The 22387-nt window shown below is 40.5% G+C and overlaps 1 protein-coding gene across 1 annotated transcript in view; it reads right to left on the reverse strand.

The window, feature by feature from the left end:
• The window catches only part of ryr2a (ryanodine receptor 2a (cardiac)), a 237273-nt gene that overhangs the window by 96459 nt on the left and 118427 nt on the right, over positions 1–22387 (reverse strand). The window contains exons 22-39 of the mRNA XM_042507822.1: positions 21125–21228; positions 20909–20992; positions 19960–20119; positions 18937–19084; positions 18663–18763; positions 17207–17311; positions 16917–17091; positions 11068–11276; positions 10637–10813; positions 9360–9505; positions 9121–9235; positions 8106–8266; positions 7147–7306; positions 6264–6350; positions 4819–4950; positions 3138–3232; positions 2802–2977; positions 871–1511 (exon numbers count right to left, since the gene is read on the reverse strand). Coding sequence (XP_042363756.1) covers positions 871–1511; positions 2802–2977; positions 3138–3232; positions 4819–4950; positions 6264–6350; positions 7147–7306; positions 8106–8266; positions 9121–9235; positions 9360–9505; positions 10637–10813; positions 11068–11276; positions 16917–17091; positions 17207–17311; positions 18663–18763; positions 18937–19084; positions 19960–20119; positions 20909–20992; positions 21125–21228 — 2976 coding nt within the window. The remainder of the gene's footprint in view (positions 1–870; positions 1512–2801; positions 2978–3137; positions 3233–4818; positions 4951–6263; positions 6351–7146; positions 7307–8105; positions 8267–9120; positions 9236–9359; positions 9506–10636; positions 10814–11067; positions 11277–16916; positions 17092–17206; positions 17312–18662; positions 18764–18936; positions 19085–19959; positions 20120–20908; positions 20993–21124; positions 21229–22387) is intronic.

A 22387-nucleotide genomic window follows, 5' to 3' on the forward strand; every position in this document is an offset into this window, starting at 1 on the left:
GTTGTGAACCATGTTTTCTATTTTATGTTTGTTCCTCCCACTCTGTGCCAAGAGTCTAGCTCCCCTCCTGCACAGCAACCGACACCTCATGGTGTTTGTTCACTGCATTTGCATCTAATCTGAACACGCATATCGTCCAAGCATCTGCTGGATATGTAGAAAATTCAGATCCATAGTCATTTCCAACTGATGTTTTCTGTAACTTCAAGTGCTTTGCACAGAATATCACGTCACTAGGTATACACATGGAAAACCTGAGATGCTATATCTAGTTTTCTGTAACTTCAAGTAAGTATTTCAAGGATAAAGAGGGTCCTCACATAAAACAAGGCTGTCTATGCAGTTGAAAGACATAAATACTCAGAGCTATATGACCAGAAAAAAGACAGGAGAAGGACTGGGACATTCGCTTTTGCTCATGAGGTAAAAAAAACCCTGACAACAACCAGAATGAACTGCACTGTACCACACGAGTATCTGCTCCCCCGGTGGTTGACGTAAGGCAAAAACGTCTGTATGAGACAATGACGGCTGATTGGTAACAAACGATCTCAAGTAACAGTTTACTTCAAAACTCAGTAACAGAATCTTGGTTTAAATTTGATCCGCACTGCTTAGTTTTAGCGTTCAATCTGTTATTTCAGCCCCCGTTTTCAGCATGCAGGAAGCAGGATGGTGCCCGCTTTCTGTTCACAAACTCTCACTAATACGCCTAAACACAGCATTGAAATATGTTTCTGTAATCATTTGAGGAGAGAAATGGGCAGTGCAGTCACATTATCCTAATTTAGACTCAATCAGCACTGCCTGGTTTTACTGTTTGATCAGATTTTTTGATGGGATTACACACTGAGAAGGTTTACTTGTCACCTGGAGTTTTACAGGCTCAGGTAGCTTCATCTGTAACAGTCCTTCTTTGGGCATGTTCCGTCCTCCATCCTCAGCCTCGCCCTCCTTCACCACCTCCAGCTGCATGTGCGTGTCCTCCTGCCCGTCCCCTCTTTCAGAGAATACTGATGGTTCAATAAGTCTGAGGATGTTCTTCAGATCAGCACTTTGGAAAACTCCCATGATAAGCAAGGTGTAGAACAGCTTAATGAGTGGGACAAAGAGAAACTCCGTGCTGCCTCCTATTGGATCTCGTACGTGCATGCTTCCCTCACGCACCGCCTCTGTTAGCATCTCAATGGTTTTCATTTTCAGGATGTCTAAGGGGAACTCAGGGCTGTACTGGAAACAGTCTCCTGATCCATTGCTGCCATTGTTACGATACGATGCTCCGGTCCCACAGACAAAACTTGGTGATGAGAAGTGCATTCTGGGTCTCAGGGAAGTGCTGAGGCCGATGCCTGGCAGACCGTGTTTCTTCTTCTCATCTGGAAACAGGGTGATGCTCTTGGTTTCCTCCGTCATGGGAACAATGTACTCATTGTTCATCATGAGGCGAGCTGTGGTGTAGCTGCTCAGGTGGATGTCAATGAGGAGGTCGTAGTAGCCTGCTCGAAGCAAGCCTGTGAGTGAGAGACATACAGAAAGATACTTAACACTCTGAAACCTGGAGCGACATCACTTTTCTTGTGCTGCTTTCAGACAAGTATTTCACCTTTGAGCAAACTGGTGCATTTCCTCTCAAAAACAGGAGAGGGATATAAACACTGGATATAAACATATCAGAACTTCATCATCATATCCTATTAGACATTTGTGTGAAATGTGAGTATATGTATTCTCAAGTTATGGCCAAAAACATGTTTCATGAGGTCACAGTGAGCTTGATCTTTGGCCACCAGTTTGTAATCAGTTCATTGTTGAGTCCAAGCGAATGTTTGTCTCAAATTTGAAGAAGACCCTCAAGGTGTTCTTGAGATATGGCTCTCACAAGAATATTATAAAGGCAAGGTTAGCATTAACCTATGACCACCAAAATTTATCCTTGAGTCCATCGTACATTTGTATTTAATTTGTAGAAATTCTGTAAAGGTGTTCTTGAGAAATCACGTTCAAAACAAAGACAGGATCACAGTGACCTTCACTTTTGACCTTTAACTACCAAAATCTAATCAGTTCATCATCGAGTCAAAGTGGACATTTAGGCTGAATCTGGGGAAATTCCCTTTCGCTGTTCATGAGATAACACTTTTACAAGAATGAGAGGAATGCTAGGTCACAGTGACCACTAAAATCTAATCACTTCATCCTTGAGTCCATGTGAATGTTTTTTGCTAAATTTTAAGAAATTCCTTTTAGACGTTCTTGAGCTATCACATTCACGGACCCGACAGATGAGCAGCCTGAAAACGTAATGCCTCTAGTCACAGCCATTGCTGGTGCGGAGGCATAAAAAGGCAATGAGCAACTTGATGAGAAATGTTCAACAAATTGCAAAAAATAAGTATAGAAAATTATTTCTAAAAAGCTAGGTCTAGGGAAAAAAGAAAAGAAAATCCGGGAAAAAAATACAGGCATTTGTAATAATCATAATTACAAATCTAAAATTATAGTACAGTATTATTATGAATTTCCTTATTGTTGTTTTTTTTATTATTTCTTTTTCATTTTATTTATTTATTTTTTCAATTATTTTTAGGTAATTTTCTTTTATTTTTGACTAATTTCTAAATTATTTTTGGGTTATTACTTCTTTCATTGCTTATTACATTTTTCCCATGTTGTTAAATAAAACCAATTTGCTCAGGTTTCAAAGGGTTAAACAAACATGCGACTAAAACATTAACCCTATCAATATCTATCTATCTACACTCTATGTAGAAGGTCTTCTTTTTATATGCTGTGTGTGTTACCTGGCATGTACTTATTCTCTATAGCTTGCAGGAGCTGTGCCTCGTCTACATGGGAGCAGAGAGCATGTGCCACCCGATTGTTTCCCAGAGCACAGATTGCTGAATATAGTCTGAGGGTATGGTAGTGAAACTTTAATAAGTCCCTCTGCTCTGACAGCTCCAGGATATCCACCGACCTGGACAACAAACACAGAGACACAGCATGAGACATGAGAGAGCAGGAGATTAAAAAGGTGTATGTGTGTGTGTGTGTGTGTGTGTGTGTGTGTGTGTGTGTGTGTGTGTGTGTGTGCGTGTGTGTGTGTGTGTGTGTGTGTGTGGCTGTGGGTACTCCACTTGTTCTCCTCAGGTATGTGCAAAGACATGAACTGCAGAGGTTCATTACACTGGACCAGCCAGCCGTGTCTGTCATTCACTCTGGATGCTGACACCTGAAAAAAGCAGAAAAAAACCCCCACAAATGTCTTCCCTCTCTTCACAGACAGCATACATTACATTAAACATTGCTTTCCACCCACTCCACAGCAGTTCATCTCACAAACTGCCCATATGCACTACAGTATGAGAGCATCAGGAAGGCTTGCACAGTATGCTGGAAAATATCCAACTAGAGTTATCACCTCATTGTATAACAAATGTCGTCACTTCGTTTTATCATCATGACATCTGTGTGAAATTTTTTTATAATTACACATGAACTCTTGAGTAATGACCAAAGACATGTTTTGTGAAGTCACAGTGACCTTTGACCACCAAAGTCTCATCAATTTATCCTCAATCCAAGGGGACACTTTTGCCATTTTGCCAAAGAAAATCCCTCAAGATGTTCTTGAGAAATGACGTTCACAAGAATGGGACGGCCAAACTGAAATAATAAAGCCAACTGAGTTACCAGTGCGGAGGCATGAAAATCATTCAGGCAATTAATTTTTCTGTTCAAACCAAGGAATAGTCAATCAAGTTTCAGATACCCTTCTGACATTGGTTTCCAAATGCAAAATACGTCATTTAGAAAGTAAGTTGGAAGTTGACCCAATTGCTACATTTCCTTTTTTAGAACTGTCAGCTAGGATTGGATGATATTCAAATTTCCCTTCTGACAATATTGAGATTTGAGAAAAACACTTAAACAATTATTGTTCAAAAAAACAAGGTTTAGGGGAGAGACAAACATAGATGTAGATATCTATGGACTGGAAATCCATGTTTTTAAAAGCCAGAAATGGAAACAAAGTGGCCACAATGTTGATGCCGTAAGCACTGTTATACAAAAGAACATGCTGAGATCAATACATCAATCGAATGGTGAGGTCATTTCATTTTATAGCATGTTTAACAGCCCTCCCACAGTTTCGCTCCTCTTGACTGTCATGTTTATATTTTGTTGCTTTTGTGAAAGCCACAATGATTGAGGACTGATTTCCCATTAGACATGTTTACATGAAGCCTGCTAATCCGAATTAGAATAGGTTTAAAAGCCCAAACAGATTAAAAATGATCCATGCAAACACATCAGTAAACTCAAACAGGCCCAAACCGATTCAAGTTTCAATCAGTTGAAGAGAGAAACCGATCACAAGAAAATGTATTTTAAATTTATATCATATAAGAGATGAAGCTGAAAATGCATGTTTCCCTACTTCCAGAAAATGGCAACTTCCAAGCACAAGTGGACAACAGTGGACCATTTGTTTTTAATCCAAACTGTGAAAGACTGGTTATAGTGCCAAATTTATACCAGATTTATAACAGAACTGAATATCTTTGTTATTGTGGACAAGTGAGCACCATGATTGTGGCCAACAGATACAGTAGTGAACAATTATCTCGTCATACTGTCCAAACCAACAGTCAGGCTAAACATTCCTGTTCTGTGCATTGCACAATTAGTGATTTGCCTATTCTTCCAAAACACTGTCTACATTTTTCTTTGGTTGTGATGTGGTCAGTAACATCACAACCAAATACAACTGGGAAATGCACCTCCCAAAAAAACAGGGGTGAGTTGTTACTATACCTTGAGGAAGTGATTGGGAACACGACTCCATAAAACAGGAGTGAGAAACTGGACATGCAGCCGTGGAGGACACTGAGGCACTGGGTTCTTCTTCTCACTCTTAAACAGACCAGCTGACAGAGGCATCACATTCTGAAAGAGAACCAGCATTATTGGCAATGTTGCTCCAATACATAGACAAAGCCAGACAGACCAGAGAAGGGCTCATATGGAGGTGGAAAGATTCAAACTCATAGTGCAATTTTATGCTCAGTAGATCTGTCTGTCTAAAACTTTATTTAATTTCAAACTGACATGACAAAAGTAGGGTGTGGTCATGATGAGTAAAGGATTATGTTGCTGTTATAGTGGCAATCTCAGAGATTTTAGTCCTGCTTTATTTTGTGAGTTTACTGGTGGTAAGAGCAATGTTACAGGTCACAGAGTTCTGGGACAGCAAAATAAACTTGATAAGAACACCAGGCAATAATTGGGATCTATCATTCTACAAGAAACACTGATCTGATTTTATGCTCCACATGGCATGATTCTACAGACAGCAGGGCACAGTGAAAGGCAGAGTATCCCACACATTCATTTATTTGTGGCGAGTGCCACCATTGAAACATCTGCCGTAACACCACCCTAACACCATCTATATCTATCTATCTGTCTATCTATCTATATATATCATGTGGTTACTCACTGCACTGCAGAGTGTACTGTCACAGGCAGAGCAGCAGAACACCCAGGTGCAGTGAAACATAACTATTCATTGTCATGGGTCTAAATGATTACATTCACTCACTCCGCAGACTGCTTCTCCTCTCCATCGATTTGAACTGTTCTGGTCATCTGATCAGTTATCCATACTGCAACTCAAACTACTGCACTCTATTCACAGACCCACGAAAACGTCCAAATTTAGAGAGGTGTGCTGCCTGTCAACTGTAACTCTTCATCTATCAGCTCACTGTACCTGCTGCTGAGTGTTCCATTACTCCCTGCAATATTTCAAATTGATCCACTGTGGAAAACTGCTGAAAATGACCCTGACAGTCGTGGATATGCTCATCGCTGCGACATCCACACTGCATTTGCTGTGACTACTTCAGAATAAAAGTCAACTCATGTTTTACCAGTTAAATGCTTTTAATGTGAAGCTGCAGCAGTAGGAAATATTCGCTTTGCAATAGCAGTAACTTCATACAGCACTTTTTCTGCAGACGTTGCTGCCCACACCTAGTTCATAAAATTGCATATATATATAAATGATGCAGTTTTTCCTTTCCTTTCTACCAATGGGCCAGAATCTTTCCACCTGTGTACCACTAGAAGGTTTTTATTATAATGCAGAAATGTAAGTAACCTCTGTGCGTGTGTGTGTTTCTGTGTGTGTGCGTGCGTGCGTTCGTGAGTGTGTGTGTGTGTGTGTGTGTGTGCGCGCACACGAATGTACTTCCAACCTTAACACGCCCAAGTTCAAACTGGAAGACATTAGGGCTGGTAGCCTTTGCAAAGACTGCTGGGAACAGCTTAGTGCTGGGCTCCACCTGTGAAGAGAAGAGATTGCTTAGCTAGTTGTTGAAGTCCAAATGAAATCACAATAAGTTTCTTGTTTTTTTTCCCACCAAAATCAAGTTCAAATAACTTTTATATCTATTGGAAAAATGACTGATTTTTGAGCTTGTTTCTTTCTGGTTGTTGTAAGGGGGAAAAGTATTTTGAGCGGGTGAGCCACTGTACATACTTCATTGAAGGCTGACAGAGGCACAGACAGACATGTCAACAAACTTTATCTGGTCGCTGTCACTTACAGGCCAAGAACAGACAGGCTTTTGTTGTAGCTGTGGTGTTGAAGAATAAAGATCCAAACGATCATTCACTTTTGAAGATGCTTAATGTGCTACAGCTGATTAGTTAATTTGTGATATAGCCTGCAAACTGATGTTGACTTTAGACTTTTCTTCTGGTTTATGTGTGTTTGGTGACATTCAGCAAGACAAGGTGCAGGGCAAGATATGCATTCATACACAGAACCAGCTGCAGTCTGATGGGTTAATCCAAATATATTGCAGGGGGTTAACTATCAAAACAAAAAAAAACAGTGAGTTTGCACTTTTGTTTTCTGAGTGTTTCCTCAAATGACAATTTAGTCTTATCATTTACTGAACAAACACACCATTTAGTTTCAGTTGTAATAAGATATACTGGTTGAAAGGAGAAGGTTGTGTTGATGTAGCTAGTGCCAGACTGTACATCTGTAAATTAAAAGAAGTGCGAACAAACAAGCAGGAGGTGAAAAAAGGACCATTCTAATATTGACACTTTGACCTATCAAACGTTCACCTGATAGTACGTGCTGAGTTCTTTGCCGTTGGCTGTGAATGTGAGCAATCCATTTGTTGTGTCGACCAGACAGCCGATCTCCAGGCCATTGTTGTTCCTCCCCTGACCAGGACTGCTGCTCTCTCCAGCCCACACCATGTAACAGTTACTGCGCTTTATACTGGAAAACACACACACCACATATAACAGCTACTGTGTTTCACACTAGAAAACACACATACCATGTAACAGCTACTGTACTTCATACTGGAAAACACACACCGAGTAACAGCTACTGCGCTTAATACAGGAAAACACACACCAAGTAACAGCTACTGCGCTTAATACTGGAAAACACACACCAAGTAACAGCTACTGTGCTTTATACTGGATAACACACACCAAGTAACAGCTACTGTACTTCATACTGAAAAACACACACCAAGTAACAGCTACTGTGCTTCATACTGGATAACACATACCAAGTAACAGCTACTGTGCTTCATACTGGATAACACACACCAAGTAACAGCTACTGTGCTTCTAACTGGAGAGAACACACACACACAGCACATGTTACAGCTACTGCAATTTATACAAGAAAACACACACACACATCATGTAGCAGTTACTGAAAATCCCAGTCAACATGATAATAATAATAATACATAATAATGCATTGTTTGCTTAATTTGGTATGTTGGCAGATATAAACACGTGAATCCTATGAAAAACAGATTCTAATGGATTATTAAAGGTCCTCCTAATGAATGTCTTCATAAACTGCTTAGTTATCTGCAGTCATAAGTTCTTCATATCTGGTAAATAGAGTGCTAGTCATTGAAATCATATGATGTAGTCTTAAGCTGGACTGTAAACCATCAGCCTCAATGACACATCCCATCCATCCCTGCTCAAGATTAAATCTTACAAATACAAGAATTCACCCTAAGATAACAATTGGCTGCAACTTGACTAACCTCTCATGAACTTTGCCCTTCTCATCTCCCAGAGTAACGGTGACAGTTCGGACGTTGTGTAGTTCGAAGCCTGGGTCGTACTGATGGAAGTCGGAGGTCACCCAGCCCACCCAAACACTGCTGGGCTCCTGACCAGGGAAGATCCGCACTGAGTAGTAGTGCTGCACAGGAAGAGAGGTGCAATCAAGTTTCTCCACAACAGACACATCATAAAACACTAAATTAAAGCACCTAATTAAGAACACTTAAGTTAACACCTCTTCCGTAATATGCTAAAAAACAGAGATCTGTGTGACAGTTGAAAAATTTAAAAACAAATTCAGATTTCATATTATTTGGCATATGTAATGACTATTATAAGTTATTAATTTCAAAACCATCTTGTGCTTCTTTAGCCTTGGGATGTGCATTTCTCTCTTGTTGTGGGGAGCTACTTCCCAGCTAGCAGGGAACATTCCCACAAACTGCCTAATGTTACCTACAAGTTGCAATAACATTTTAAAGAAAACATTTTAATCTAATGTTCAAAGAATCAATTAATGATTTGAAATAATGTTAATGTTAAATGCTGACTAAAACGTAACATGATAACTGCAACATTGTGGGGATGTTGAGAAATAGCAGATTATAGAATGTTCTTTTTATAAAACATTCCCACAATGTTGCATGAGAACAAAGCAAAAACATTTTTCAAAGCAATATTCAGAACATGTTGCTGAGGACTGAGATTACAGACCCGTTTTTCATGAAAAAGTTATGTAATGTGATATATTAACAATTAAAAAAAACATTTTAAATATTTTTTTATGTTCACTGAGCATTTTACCCCAACTTTAAGAACATTCTGGGCACTAAAAGAAAACTTGCTGCTGAAAGCTTTACCAAAACATTGCATTGGTTGTACTGCACCAATCTCAGGTCATTTTTAGAGCCAAAAATTGCTAGCTGGGTTGTCATTGCTAACATTTATATTGCACATGTTTATGAATTTTACTTTGTACATGTATGGTCTTACAGTGGAGGCTTGCGTGAGGAATTCATATTCATCTCTGTCATCAGCAATGACCTCCTCTGACACACGAGTCGATGATGGACAGCTGTTGTCTGGCTTGTTTCTCTTCAGCATGAACCTGGTAAATCAGATGGTTGGTGTAGCTTTATAAAGTTTAACAATAGTGCTCAAATACAATGACAGATGGGTCCAAATTACTGGAGAGTTGGATATCTTTACTACAGAGAAAACAGCGAGTTTACCGTTGCTTGAGTTTGGAGGGCTTCTCCTGGTTATAATCTTTGTGGTTGTTGAATTCGTCTCTCTCAGGTCCACTAGGACCATTGTGACCGTGAGAAGACTTCATCAGGACCTCAAAGTCTGACACAGTTTCAAAGTCATCCAGCTCCTGCACAAACAGACAGTGAACACAACACACGCTCATTTATACACACACACAACCCTACAGTTTACTCCTTCAGATAAAGGCCAGCAGTAAATGGTAATGTGGTAAGTGTTATTTTAATATTCTATGGTTGACTGTACAGTATGCAATTGAAAAAAAATCGAAAGAATGTGCACAAGCTTAATAAACACTTAATCACCATGATGTTGCACTAACATTAACAAAGTTAATGACTTCAGGTTAGACAATATCTCAATTGTGACTTCTGTTGTCATTTGGCTGTAACATTTAAAATATATATAGTTAAACACTTCAGTCTAACCCGATGTTTCTGCTTTTTTAATGTACCACATTGCTTTGCTAACGTCTTTGATAAACTGAATATAGGCATGGAAGCAAACGTTAGCAATTCTCTGCTGTTGATGAGGGCCGCAGCAAAGCACATTTTAATTTTTTTTTAATTCAACATCAATTTAAATATAAGCCTGGAGTTCAAATAGACTGGGGTAAGTAAAAAAATGAAGGACTTTAAAGTAAAACTTTACAGTAAAAAATTGATTTTCAAGCTATTCCGTGACTTAAATTTCTGAGTGTCAAATTCATGCATCTCAAGCACATCGTTTTAACCCTGTAAGATATATAATATTTTTTCCGTTTTATGTAACACACTAACTGATGGAGGAAGCAGTAGAACAGCAACTCTTGTGTTCTGCAGAGTAAAATGACCATTTCTCTCAGGTGGCTTTTCGATGATGGCTTGAATTCTCAGTCAGAAATGGCTGTCTGACTGCAAGATAAAGCAGTAAATATCTCTACAATATAGTGTACAGTTAAACTTTAGAAGCGGGCTGCTTTTTGGTAAACGAAAAGTAACCAAGAAAGGCAGCATTTGCTTCACACTTTTTCAATCTGTGTTCATGACATGAGGTTTTCTACGAAGAAGGTTTTGTAAACAAACATTGTGATTTGGTCTATAAAATAAAGTCCATTAGGGCAATGGAGGAAACTGCTGCACAACAGATGGATTGCATTTAAGTGTGTTTTAGACAGAAAAGTATGTGTCCGTCAATGTTGATATGTCCACGAATCTGACATATGTGTACATATGTGTAAATGTGTTTGTGGTGCTGTTACCCTCTTTGGTGAGAAGAGGCAATCGCTTGGTGAGGATCTGGAGAAGGATTCTGCACACTCTATGGGCATGCTCAGTCTGTAGAAGGTAATGTCAGTGTAACTGTTCTGTGAGCCAAATGACCTCTGTGTGACCTTTAGGCAAGGACACGACTCCACTGTCCCATCTATCCTCGTCACCTGGAAAAGGAGGGAAGGAAAAAAAAAACACTTGTTTGTCTGTACTGTACATATGTCATATATGTTTTTAAACTTGGCTTATTTTTTCAGTAGTTTTTGAACAGTTCTGGAGGAAAAAAGAACAAAAATACAAAAACATAAGTCTTGACATGTGTCTGAAGGAGTTACATTTCATTCTTCCAAAAACAAGCAGCAGATTCTACCAGTAGCCTGCTACGTGGCTGTGAGTGTGTTGTGCAGGTGACTTCCCTCACCTCGATGTGCTGGTGGTTGGGGGGCACAGGGACAAACTGAGGCAGCCTCTTGCTGAGCCACATGGTGACGTCCCGGTTCATATTGACAGCAAACGGTTCGTAACCCTCCTGCAGGCCGCAGATGGTGAAGTACTTCAGAGTGCTGACATCTTTACCGAAGTTCATTCTCCCCACCTGACACACACCCAGACTGCACACTGGGATAAAACCTAGAGGAAGACAGAAGAAGTCTAATCCAAAGATGAAGCTTTTTGTGCATTGCTACCTGTAACAATGTCTATAGAGGAAACTCTCAATTAATAATTGTGCAACTCAATATTCACCTGATTTTGTAAATAAATTTTATTTATACAATTTTCAATAAAACAAACTTACAACACGTAAATACAACAAACAGAGGGGGAACAAACAAACAAACAGACAAAAAATAAAAATAAAATAAAAAATTTAATAAAAAAAAAAATAGACAAACTGCCAGCACTAAGGACAAACCAAGGAAAATAAAATCTACATGTGCACATGTCAAATCGTTGACGCAATAACCCAGAGCACCAATTTATAAAATTGGGAGTCAGAAAGGAAGTCCAAGAGACCGGTACAAAAGGGGGTAAAAGCAGGCCCTGTGTAAGCTAGGGTAGCAAAGTTCCATGGTGAGGATACAAACAAAAAAAACAGTAGAGTACAACTGAGCAGGACAGTCAGTTCCTAGATTGTGATCTCTCCCTCCTGATATGTTCTATGAAAAGACCCCAAATCTTATTAAACTTGGTGTGAGAGTCTGATAGAGTGTACTGAATCTGCTCGAGATGAAGACAAGAAACCATGTCATTAAGCCACTTTTTGAAGCAGGGGGGAGATACTGACTTCCACTCTCCCAGAATAACTCATTTTGCAACGACCAGGCCAAAAGGGCTTGTTGTAAAGGGGAGGGGAGAGCCAAAGAGTCGTTGGAACAGCCCAATAACACCAACAGACTGTCAGGAACCAATTGCCTGTTATATATGATGCTGTACAGGTGAAAGATGTTAGCCCAAAAACTTTTGAGCTTAGGACAGGACCAGAAAGATGCCCAAGAGTCCCATCAGCTGACTTACATTTGTCACAGATGGCAGAAACAGAGGGGGAAATTCTGCTCAGTGACTAAACTGAATGAGTTGAAGTCTGGTGCTAATTGAGGATGTTTTTATCCTATTTAGCCCTTTTACTCATAACTCATCAGAGATTACCTCACCAGTATCCTTCATCCATGCCTCTTTAATATGGAGAGAGGGGGTTGCCAAAGAAAATAGGACAGAAAACCGAGAGATCAAATGTTTGGAGGTGCGGTCTTTGGTCATTATATCATAAAAGAGATGCTGTTCTGGCATAGAATCAAAGCGAGAAAAAAATTGCCTAACAAAGTTCCTCATTTGCAAATAACGAAAAAATTGGCAAGATGGGAGATCAACTTTTGCCTGAAGCTGAGTAAAAGACGCAAAACGGTTACCAATATAGAGGTCCTTGATAGTTGATAAACCCCTATCTGACCAGCACTTAAAAACGGCATCCATCAAACCTGGCTTAAAACAGGGGTTCTGGCATATAGTGGCGTGAATGGACAATTCTGGGACACTCAGTACACCCTTGATTTGCCTCACAATTTTTATCGAGTTACATAAAATCAAGTCATTGCTTAATGATTTGAAATGTATATCAGGTTTAGAAAATACAATGGCTGACATGGAAGCTCCAGTTAGTGACACGGCATTACAAGACAGAGTTCAGCCTCCTCTCTGGCCCCAGCCGAAGTATGAGTCCAGAAGACCCATGCTCTAGCATTATAGTCCCAGTAATAGTGTCGAAAGCCAGGGAGACCTAAGCCACCCTCCTCTTAGGGCTTCTGTGGGTGAGCCTTTGAGATTTGGGGGGGCTTGTAAGCCCAAACAAAGGGCATGATAATAGAATCTAACATCTTGAAGAAGGAGGATGTGAGGAAAATGGGCACGTTCTGAAAGAGATATGTGAATTTAGGGAGCACTACCATTTTAAAATTGTTAACACAGCCTATTAAAGAGAGGGGGAGAAGTTTCCATTTATCTATCATGCTCTTAAGCCTACCAACCAATTCCAAATAGTTGAGTTTAAATAGAAGTTTTGGGTTCTTGGGGATGTTAATCCCCAAATAGGCAAAATGGTCAGAAGAAATTCTGAAGGGTAAATCATCAAGAAAATTTGTTTCAAGATCATTAGACAAGGGCATAAAGACAGATTTCCCGCAGTTTATGGTAAAACCAGAAAGTCGCCCAAAGCCATTCATCAGATCGAGAAGAGGGGAGAGAGATGTCCTCACATCCGAAAGAGTCAGAGCCACATCATCCGCATACAGTCCGATGGTACTGTCAGATGTGCCATATCTTATTCCAATGATTTGGGGACTGGCTCTAATGGCCACAGCCAACGGCTCAAGAGCTAAAGCAAAGAGTATAGTTGAGAGGCAGTAATCCTGCCTGGTACCGTGGCATATCAAGAACGGAGGAGACCTATCATGATTAGTCAAAACTGATGATAGAAGACAAGCATAAAGCATCTTTAATAGAGTCATACATTTCACAACAAAGCCGAGCTTTTGAAGAGCAGCAAACATGTACCTCCACTCTACTTGGTCAAAAGCCTGCTGGGCATCTAATGAGATAACAGCAGAGTGGGGCAGCCTAGTTGAATACATTAAATTAAGTAAGCGCCTGGTATTGGAGAAGGAGAATCTTTCAGGGATGAAACCTGATTGGTTGGGATGGATTAATGTACCAATACATTTGTTTAACTGATTTTTCAGGACTTTTGCAATTATTTTCCGGTTGGAGTTAAGCAAACTCAAAGGTCGACAGGATGTAACATTTGTATTATCTCTGTCTTTTTCCAGGAGGAGACAAATATAATCATCATACAGGGTGCAAGGAAAAATACCATCCTTCACATAGCAAATAACCATTCGTAGCAAAAAAGGGGCAATAACATCTATATGAGTATGAAATGGTATGAAATGATGTGATCCCTTATGATAACAAGACTCCCACAGGGTTGACTCAAAGACGGCGCCATTAATATTTATGAGCAGGAAATCTGTGATTTTGGCTAAAATGTGGTCACTAAACCTATCATCTGTATACAGAGATTGGTTGAATTTCCAGTTATAAACAGGAGCATGAAAATTAAAGTCAATTTCCATCGAGAGGGGGGCATGGTCGGAGATTAAAATACTATGATACGTTGAAGTTAATACTTTGTAAATTAGTCTTGAATCAACCAACAGATAATCAATTCTAGTCAAAAGTACCATGTACAGGGGAGAAAAAAGAATATTGCCTCTCCAGGGGGTGCTGGTGTCTCCCTATGTCAACCACATCTAAAGATTTAACAAGATTATTAAGAACAGGGACAGATTTCAAAGATAGGACTACTTTAGAGGAGAATCTATCCATAAGAGGATCATAAAAGCAATTAAAATCCCTGCCCATAATTATATTACATTTTTTTGTATTCAGTAACAAGATTAAATACTTGAAAATTTGGAGATGTCATAATTAGGGGCATATACAGTATATTTAAGAGAGCCAGCGGAAATGAATTGACTGTGCCAGTAACAAGAACGAATCTCCCACCTGGATCAGTAGTCTGAGATTTAAATACAAAGAGAATCGTTCTGCGGACAAAAATGGCAACCCCCCTCGCCTTAGAGGAGAAGGCAAGACTGGTACACCTGTAACACCCACATAGATCTCAAGCGTCTCTGCTCTGTAGGTTGAATATGGGTCTCCTGTAAAAAAATAATGCCAGATGACAGGGATTTTAAATGTGAAAATACGTTGACCCTTTTATGAGCTTTGCCCATACCCCTACAATTCCAAGAAGTAAAAGTGATGTGTCTCATTTCTGACTTAAGTGAATGGTTATAGTGGGGTTAAGCAGAGGAACTGAATGAAAAAAAATGATGTGTCATACATAGAGCTGGCAGTACACTGAGTGACAACAACAACAAGAGTACAGAGTACAAAAATACAGAGTAAAAAAAAACAAAAAGCAAGAGCAAAAAACCCTTAAAAAACCCAAACCCACTGAAAGAACTAAGCGGTACATTCCACTAGTCAACAGGGAGGCTGCCGGGAAACAGAGCCAGCCAAGCTGAACACCAAAAAAACCCCAAAACAACTTACACCAAAGCACCATGAGCATCTCCAACAAATGGCCTTATGGTAAGACTGCACTCACAGAAAGATAAAGGTAATGGAAGAACAATTCAGATTCATACAATTCATTTGGCGTGCGATTCGAAATATAAGGGGCAACAAAACGCAACGAACCTCCACTGTCCCCTCACATTTTGCTAACTTGGGACTTTATTGCTTTATTGTGTGCAATCTATTCAAGCTTATTAATGAGTATATTATTTGTTTATTGGCATTATCACAATTCAATTCAAAGCTTCAATTATAATTACCCCACCTGTTTTACATTTAATGTCCACTTGATGGCACAGTAGAGCAAATGAAGCATCGTGAATGTTCGGCCCATGAGTGAAGCAATTGGATGGAAAGCTTCAATGCTTCATGACACTTCATTTCGCCATCACTAACCAGTGTACAGTTGGGTGAAAAAGTGCTGGATCTGAATGTTAATCACGTGGCTGCAGGGAGAGATAATGCTTACTCCCATTTAGGATTTTTCTGCCGAGCCGAGAGAGCTGGCGAATCGTTCAGCATCAGCCAGTGAGTCGAATATCTTATATAACATGGAGCTTAGCTGGAAAATGCAGGAAACACTTAGCACCTGCTTCGGTTAGCCACCTCTTCACATTGCTGAAAGCCTACCGCTGAGATGAAACCTCTGCAGTGTAGTCAGGGAATATCGACACCCTATCGCAGTGGTAAAGCAGCAGTGCCTGCAGACGACTGAGTCGGAGAATGTTGACCACATCTCGATCGTTGTGGACTTTGGTGACGATAACCCGCGGTCGCTCGTTAGGTTGCGTCTTGGGCCTTAGGCCATGGTGGGCTCGGTCTATTTGATGGGCCTACTGAAGTTATCTTGGCCAAGTAGCTCCAGGATCAGCTTTGATACAAAATCAGTGGGGTTACCTTTTTCTTCTCCCTCCTTAATGCCCACAATTCTGCGGCCCTCCGTATCATTCACCTTGGCTCTGAGGAGACTGCTAGCCACCTGTAGCTCCTTGCATGTAGCCTCCAATTTTGTGATGCGGCTATCGGTGGCTGACAGGGCCTCGTCCATATTGTCAATACGAGACTCCATAACGTGGTGTTTCTTCTGAAGTGAGGACAAACAGGATTCGATTGAGTCAAGGCGGCCCTCCAGAGACTTCTTCAAATCATCCACGAACGTGGTAACTTTGGCAAGCTCAACTTCATGGTTAGCGACAGCAGCTAATATAGCTTTGTTGCTAATAGCAGACAGGCCTGGCAGGGATGTAGCCTTCTGACTCTTGTCTCTTTTAGGCATTATGCCAGGAATACGTCCAACGTATTACAGCACAGCTTAAATGTCGATCCAGCTGAAAATAATGACGAAGTGCAGTGTTTTAAAGATAAAATGAAGGAGATGACACGGAGCACTGGGAAAACACCTCTACTCCATTCCTTCACACGAGCGCCCTCCAAATATTCACCTGATTAACTGAGAAATTGAAGGAAGATAACTTTTAATATATCCTCTGAGGTTGTTAGGTTTGTCAGCTAGTGTGAGGATAAATTCTAAGCTTCAACACCAATAATAAGCAGGTGTTGACCTGATCTGTAATTGCTGTGAGTCCTTTTTCAGAAAGTTTATTAAAGAAGTGTCATCAATAACACAGCACTGACCTTCACCAACTTCAAAGTCCTTGAAGGCCAGCTCAGACCCGGAGTCATCCAGCAGCACCTCTCCATTGAGTGTGAACATCATGGTGTGTTCGTTCAGATCCACCATGCAGCCCACCACGTCCCCCGTCTGCCAGGCACGCCCAAAGTGCTCATTACCCTGATTCCAACGCTGGACCTGAAGAAAAAAGAAAACCTTCCCTATTGATGACTAATTTGGACAGCAATTCAAAAAATCCACTGTTCCACTGCAGTGAATAAGAACTGAACAAAGAAAAAAAATATTCACCCACCTTGAAGCCATCAAAAACAAAGGCCTGGTCATCAGATCCCAGCTCCTGGTCTGGGAGGCATCCTGGCCTGGCCCAGCCCACCCTAATCTCTCCTGCTGTTAATACCTGGAGAGGAAACAACAACCAGGTAATATCCAGTTTAGGCACAGCAAAGCATCAGTGTGATACCTTGGCAATGGCTGCACCCTACAGGCTGTTAAGAGTTTTGACACATCTCACACTAAACAGGTACATTGTGTTGGTGTGTGCAGATTACAATAGATAATTAACAAATTTGGAATAGTAGCAACATCTGATGAAAGGTTTTCATCACTTCTCCTTGCCATCACACTACTGAGTGGACTTAACATCAGAATATGGCAGTATGACGGGTCTTAGGAGAAGCTAAATACTACCATTCGGTTTTGCATTTGTCTTCCAGTCCAGAAAAGTGTAAGTGACCCTCCGTTACTTTTCTTTGGGCGCTCTGTGGTCTGCTCAGTGATTAGATTGAATACACATAAACTGTAATTTGTCCGTCCATAGCATGTCCAGATGATATTGCCTGATCCAATTCCAAAAGTCCCCAAACTAACCCTGAATTTCTGTTGTGAATATTAAAAAATATTTTTGCTACAGCAGCACATTGTTTAATTCCAACTTGTTTTAGGCACTACTGTGCACTTGACAGCGAAACAGGAACCTGCTCCTGTTTAAATCTGAGCACTTTTTGATGCTCAGTCTCCAGTGTTTTAACCTATGACTGCTGATTACTTCTGTTTTTATTCTACTGTTGCGCAGAGGGATCTTTGTCTCTATCCTTCCAGTTGTCTGGTTAAAACGCTGGTTAAAATGCTCAGTGGCCTGGATGTTAGTCAGCAGATTTCAAAACTAGGGGGAAGGAAAGGAAAGGAATAAAACTATGATTGAGAGTGTTTTAACTTTTCACCCTCCTGCCTGGTACGGTCACCTAAACTGTACAGAAAAGATTAAACTTTGTAGCATTGTGTCTGGCAAGTAAAATAGTTGGCAAGCCAAAAAAGGCCTTAAGCCAACTTTTACAAAAAAGGCCAAGGAAGAAAGCGAGGAGTATCTTAGCAGTTGACTCCCATCCTCTCTCCAGCCAGTTTGAGCTCCTAGGCTTTGTGGGGTGCTACAGAGTCCCTCTGGCAACTAAAAATGTTTAAGAAGTCCTTCTTCCCAAGTGCCATTAGTATTCTCAATTCACTCTAACTGATGAGTTTTAAACCACAGAGAGACAATGACCTGAACTGATTGTTGTGTTAAGTGTCCCTAATGACCTGTTAATGTGTTTTGTTTTAACTAACTGACTGTCTGCCTTTTATTGTGCTGTCTTCATTCCACCCTGGTGGACAATAAAGATATATTCTTTTCTATTCTACTCTATTCAATGATTAAAAGGTGTGGGCCAATACTTTTGTCCATATAGTGTACCTCTGATCATGTCTCTTCTTACCTCCAGCTCAAAGTACCACTTCCCAGCATTAACACAGTAGGTCTTTTCTGCTCTGAAGATGCGGAACCTCTCAGCAGATACGTTGTTGGGATCAGACTGAGCTGCTGGACGCAAACAAGGCAGGGAGGGAGGCGGGGGGGGCATTATCATAGAAACAGTTACATTACCATCATTTGTTATATTTGTATAATCAAGGTAATCATTGTTTCCCTAAGTCATTCCTAAAATGACAAGTCACTGAATTAAGTGGTACAGTAAGGGGGAGGTATTGTACCGTGGTCCTGGTCAGGAGCTTCCAGGTTGTATCCATATCCCAGCAGAGTCCTGACAGCCTCTCTGAGACTGTCTTTGTTGGACTTTTTGGTTCTCTCATCCAGAAGGACGTAGGGGACCAGACGAGGGTTTCTACGATTCTTCACATCCTGAGATGAGACAGAGGCCAGGAGAATAAAAAAGTTAATAACTTTATGGAAATGCAGTGCTTGGTGGGGGAAAGTTAAACAGTCGTGGTTGCCTCTCCCTTACTACCATCACTGAGCTGCCTATGGGCAATACATTTTAATCCCTTATAGCTCCAGTGGAACTGCCAACAAATTGTAAGACATTTGCTTTCTTAATGTATGGAGGTTACCATTGGTTTTAGACAGGAAAGCTATCCATCTTCAACGTTAAACATCAAAAAGTCACTCAGAGTATAACTACATGGTGCTATTGCCTCTGAAGGAAAAACAAGTAACCTATGTATAGTCTGAGCTGCCTGTCTGAAACATCATGATTACTACACACAGATTACAGAGATTGGAATCTGGACGTCAAAATGACCACTAGCAGCCTTTTGACTGAGTATGGAATTTTGGCCCTTCTAGTTTTAATAAAGTGTAATCCGCCCAAAAGAAGTGAAGACGACGAAAATGAACACTCAGTGGAATACAGCTCATTCAGGTGACTCAGACTCAGCACTGAAGCAACAAACACTAATACTCAAAGGGACAGACACTTCCCTGAGACAGGCCATAAAGATTAAAGGGGGGTTTGTCATGTTACACTTTATGCACTGCCATCTTCATTTATTCACATGGTCAAGCATAGGTTATACACTGGATTGAGTTTGATAACTTTAAAGGAGCCTTCATAAAGTGTGAACTGTCCAGCTGTATGTGTTAAAATAGAAGTGTCAGAGCGGGACTCTGTATTAAATGACTTTAATCGGAGGCTAAATAAATCAGGACATCCACAGTCTCAACACTTAAAAAAAAAAACTGAAAACAGACATTAAATATGTGTCATGTTCTCCAACCTGCTGGATGCCATAGGTCCAGCCCTGGCGGATGCGGTCTCTTGCCCAGACGTTGTGCGCATTTTCAGCAAGTTTGTCCACCATGGCCTCCTGGGTGGAGGTCAGTTTGATGTGACTCAGGTCCAGAGGAGCAGGTTTATAGCCGCCAGACAACTCGTAGCTGTACAGACAGAGTTGAATTACTGAATTGTTAACAAGCCAGCTACTCAACAACCCTCGTGGACTCATGTGTGGGAGCTCTTGTCATTAAACCATTGAAACCTGGATAGATGTCATTTTTCTAATGCTGCACTCAATTACCTTTCATGAGTATTGTAATGAGTATTGTATTTGTTATGAAATTATTTATTTAAAAAGGTAGGGAAAAATGTCTTGAGAAAAAAAAGATAAAAGCTAGGAAAAAACATTTAAAATTATCTTAATGGCTTATTTAAAATTATGTTAAACTTAATATACGTTTTAAGCACTTTATTTTAAAAATATATTGACAAAGTTGATATATGACACTGCGATAGTCTGGCGATCTTCCCAGGGTGTACCCCGCCTTCCACTCGATGACAGCTGGGATTGGCTCCAGCCCCCCCGCGACCCTTGCTTGAATGAATGAATGAATGAATGAATGAATGATATATGACTTACATATAAACTTACCTTGTACCTTTTTTTAACTTTCATTTTTCTTTAGTTCTCTTTTTGGTTTATTGTTTTTTGGGTAACTTTCTTGTTCTTTTTACTAATTTCTTTCCAATTTAGGAGTAATATTTTTTTTTGGTTGCTCATTGGCTTTTTATTTGAAAATAATCAAGCCAATTTGATCAGGGTTAAAAAAAAAAATTACTTCTGCTTTACTCGTCATCTCATTCCCATCACTGTATTATTACAGCAAGTATTTATTATTCTGCATCCTGTGCATTACTTATATTTTATACTGATGGTTGAGATGACTTACGTTGGTGAAAGCTTCATGCTCTTGACCTTCTCTACAGCGTGTTCATCTGCGAGGCCAACATGGCAGCCTAAGGCCAGGAGGGTTCTGTAACACACACATAAACACACACATGATCAAACATGTAATTGAGTGTTCAGGATTTTGCTCATATGGCGTGAACACGTATATTTGATTTAAGTGTTATATGTGATACTGCTGACTGCACTGGTTCATTACTTTAGAGTCTCCAGAGACATCTGTAAGTTGTAGCTTCGTTCTTGTTCAGGGAGCCTGGAGAACTCCACCAGACAGGGGTGCTGCCGCTTGTTATCATCTCGCACCTGAAACACAGAAAGAAAGTAAAGGTTAGGCTTGTTGAGCCCCCTCCACTCTCAGGGACACAGAGAACTAGGGGACATTCCAGTTATAATACTGGAGTCGCATCTGTGCAATGTGTAGTATCTGAATATACTGTGAGAAGTACCAGGCTCAGTATCCCCCCTTGTGGCTGTGCTGGTGTGTCAGCCTGAGCCAGCCTGACCTCACACAGCAGGTGCACTGAGCACTGAATGAGCTGCACAGGTGGATGTGACAGACTGACAGGATTTGGAGGAGACTTGACAGTGGAGCTTGGAAAATTCGGGATTTAAAGGAAGATGTTATGACCTTGAGATGGACGGTTTGGTTAAAGCTCTGCCAGCTAAGCATTCAGCCTCAGCCTGTTAGGAAGGTGTTGTTGAATCCCCGTGGTGGTGGATAATGAAAATGAACTGAAACTCACAGAGGACCAAAGAGATCTGTGGCAATTCTATAAGTAAGGATGGGAGATAAAGTTTCTGTTATCACCACTGTAATCACATTATATTTGTCTGTACACATTACAGTTACTAATCAAAACATTATTTCATTACCTGTGTTAAGGTCTGTGCACCCGTCAAGGGTGTCTTCAGCCTGGGCAGTCGTGTGCTGCCTTGGAAGGGGAACAAGTTACAAATGATTTGAGGATCTCCTCCTTTCATGGAGTGAACCCAAAACTGATACAGACTGACTGGATACAGAGTCTGGGATTGGTTCATAAACAAATCTGTCTCAATGTGCCTGAAGGGCCTTAATCCATTCCAATTTCCTCAAAAAACTTACCGCAGACAGTCTGCTTGCCCACGTGGGTAGAAGCATGTGCAGCCACTAAAAACACCAAGCTGGAGAACCATCAATTCATTATGGACTAAAATCTTGGTTATATTTGGAGAAAGGAGACTTTGGACTGTTGTTGGTGAGTTTTTCGAGGAAAACTGGAATAGATAAGCAGCCTCCGGCACCTTGCCACTGATTTGTCAATGAACTGGTCCCCAACTCTGTATTCAGTCAATCTGTATCAGAGACGGGTTCACATGGATACTCGTCCTCATCAGGTATAACCACTGCTTTAGTGATGAACGTGTGAAACAAGCTGGGCTCGTCTATAAAGCCATGGTTTGTTTTTTTTTATTTAGGCCTATT

The sequence above is a fragment of the Plectropomus leopardus genome, chromosome 19 (genome assembly GCF_008729295.1).
Source record: "Plectropomus leopardus isolate mb chromosome 19, YSFRI_Pleo_2.0, whole genome shotgun sequence".
In the NCBI taxonomy this organism is placed as follows: domain Eukaryota; kingdom Metazoa; phylum Chordata; class Actinopteri; order Perciformes; family Serranidae; genus Plectropomus; species Plectropomus leopardus.